Below are 963 nucleotides of genomic sequence, written 5' to 3' on the forward strand. Positions count from 1 at the left end.
ATATACAGTATATAGTAAAATAAATAATAACAGTAGAATAGTAAAATGTTACATTTGAAAGGTAAGCTTCACTTGTGTAATGAATAAAGTAATGGAAGTAATTACAGCCACAGATTTGAATGTGTCTATTTTGACTCATAATTTGATCAGACTGACAAAACTTACGACATCTTTACACAAAACTGAAATAAAACAGAAAATTGCACATTTATTTTCAGAATGATAATTGCACTGCACACTACTCACATGGTGACATTCTAACAATGTAGCATACTACCTTTTGAAACATGCATCTTTCAAAAAGAGGGACAGGAGCTGAAGTACATGGTGTGGCAAAGATTCTCTACTTTCTTCAAATTTTGTTCAAAAATATTTTATGATATTGACCCCTGGTGTCTCGATTGCTCTGCTCTGCTTGTTTCTTCAGACAGACCAACCTGAGGAGTCTTGTGAGAGTGTTCTGCATGAACTCGCACATCTTCATGCCATCCTGAAAAACACAACAATCATTATATCAGCTGGAAACAGTGCATGTATTGTTATTCAGTGTGATGTTCTTGGAAGCTACAGGAGTTCTTGTAAGTCTCACTGAGGTCCACTTTATAATGATGAAGGTTGTATTTTTGTGCAAATGCAGGGATAATTTAATTTGCCTGAGTTTTTAGTTCTGAAAATTACAATATGTTCTCTGAGTACAGTTCACTTTTTTTTTTATCTTAACCGATAGTGTAATGAAAATGTAATGACAATCCGACCTTTATCTGATAAAGGGTCTAACAGGGATTCTCACGTGTGGGTTTGCTATGGCTCTGACTGCATTGAGATCAGATCCAGAGCAGAAGGTTCCAGCAGCTCCCTGCACAATCACAGCTTTCCCTTCTGTCCAGGTCTCCAGCTCACGCACCCGCTGCTCCAGTTCAAGCATCATGCTGCCTGAAAAAACACATGTAAACCAACAGAATT

General features: G+C 37.2%; 1 protein-coding gene across 1 annotated transcript; it reads right to left on the minus strand.

The window, feature by feature from the left end:
- Window positions 1–234: 234 nt before the first annotated feature.
- Window positions 235–934, minus strand: LOC107735750 (ethylmalonyl-CoA decarboxylase-like). Its single transcript, XM_016547336.1, has 2 exons — window positions 791–934; window positions 235–490 (listed from the first exon to the last, which is right to left on the minus strand). The coding sequence occupies exons 1-2, from the start codon at window positions 926–928 to the stop codon at window positions 353–355; spliced, it is 276 nt and encodes a 91-aa protein (XP_016402822.1). The 5' UTR covers window positions 929–934; the 3' UTR covers window positions 235–352.
- Window positions 935–963: the final 29 nt, after the last annotated feature.

This window comes from Sinocyclocheilus rhinocerous, unplaced genomic scaffold (genome assembly GCF_001515625.1).
Source record: "Sinocyclocheilus rhinocerous isolate Xijiao unplaced genomic scaffold, SAMN03320098_v1.1 C36274020, whole genome shotgun sequence".
Lineage (NCBI taxonomy): Eukaryota > Metazoa > Chordata > Actinopteri > Cypriniformes > Cyprinidae > Sinocyclocheilus > Sinocyclocheilus rhinocerous.

Excerpts from the sequence above, each read along its gene's own strand:
- LOC107735750 (XM_016547336.1), bottom strand. The coding sequence starts at position 928 with ATGATGCTTGAACTGGAGCAGCGGGTGCGTGAGCTGGAGACCTGGACA. Across the intron at positions 491-790 it reads GAGCCATAGCAAACCCACAC|GATGGCATGAAGATGTGCGA; the intron begins GTGAGAATCCCT and ends TGTGTTTTTCAG.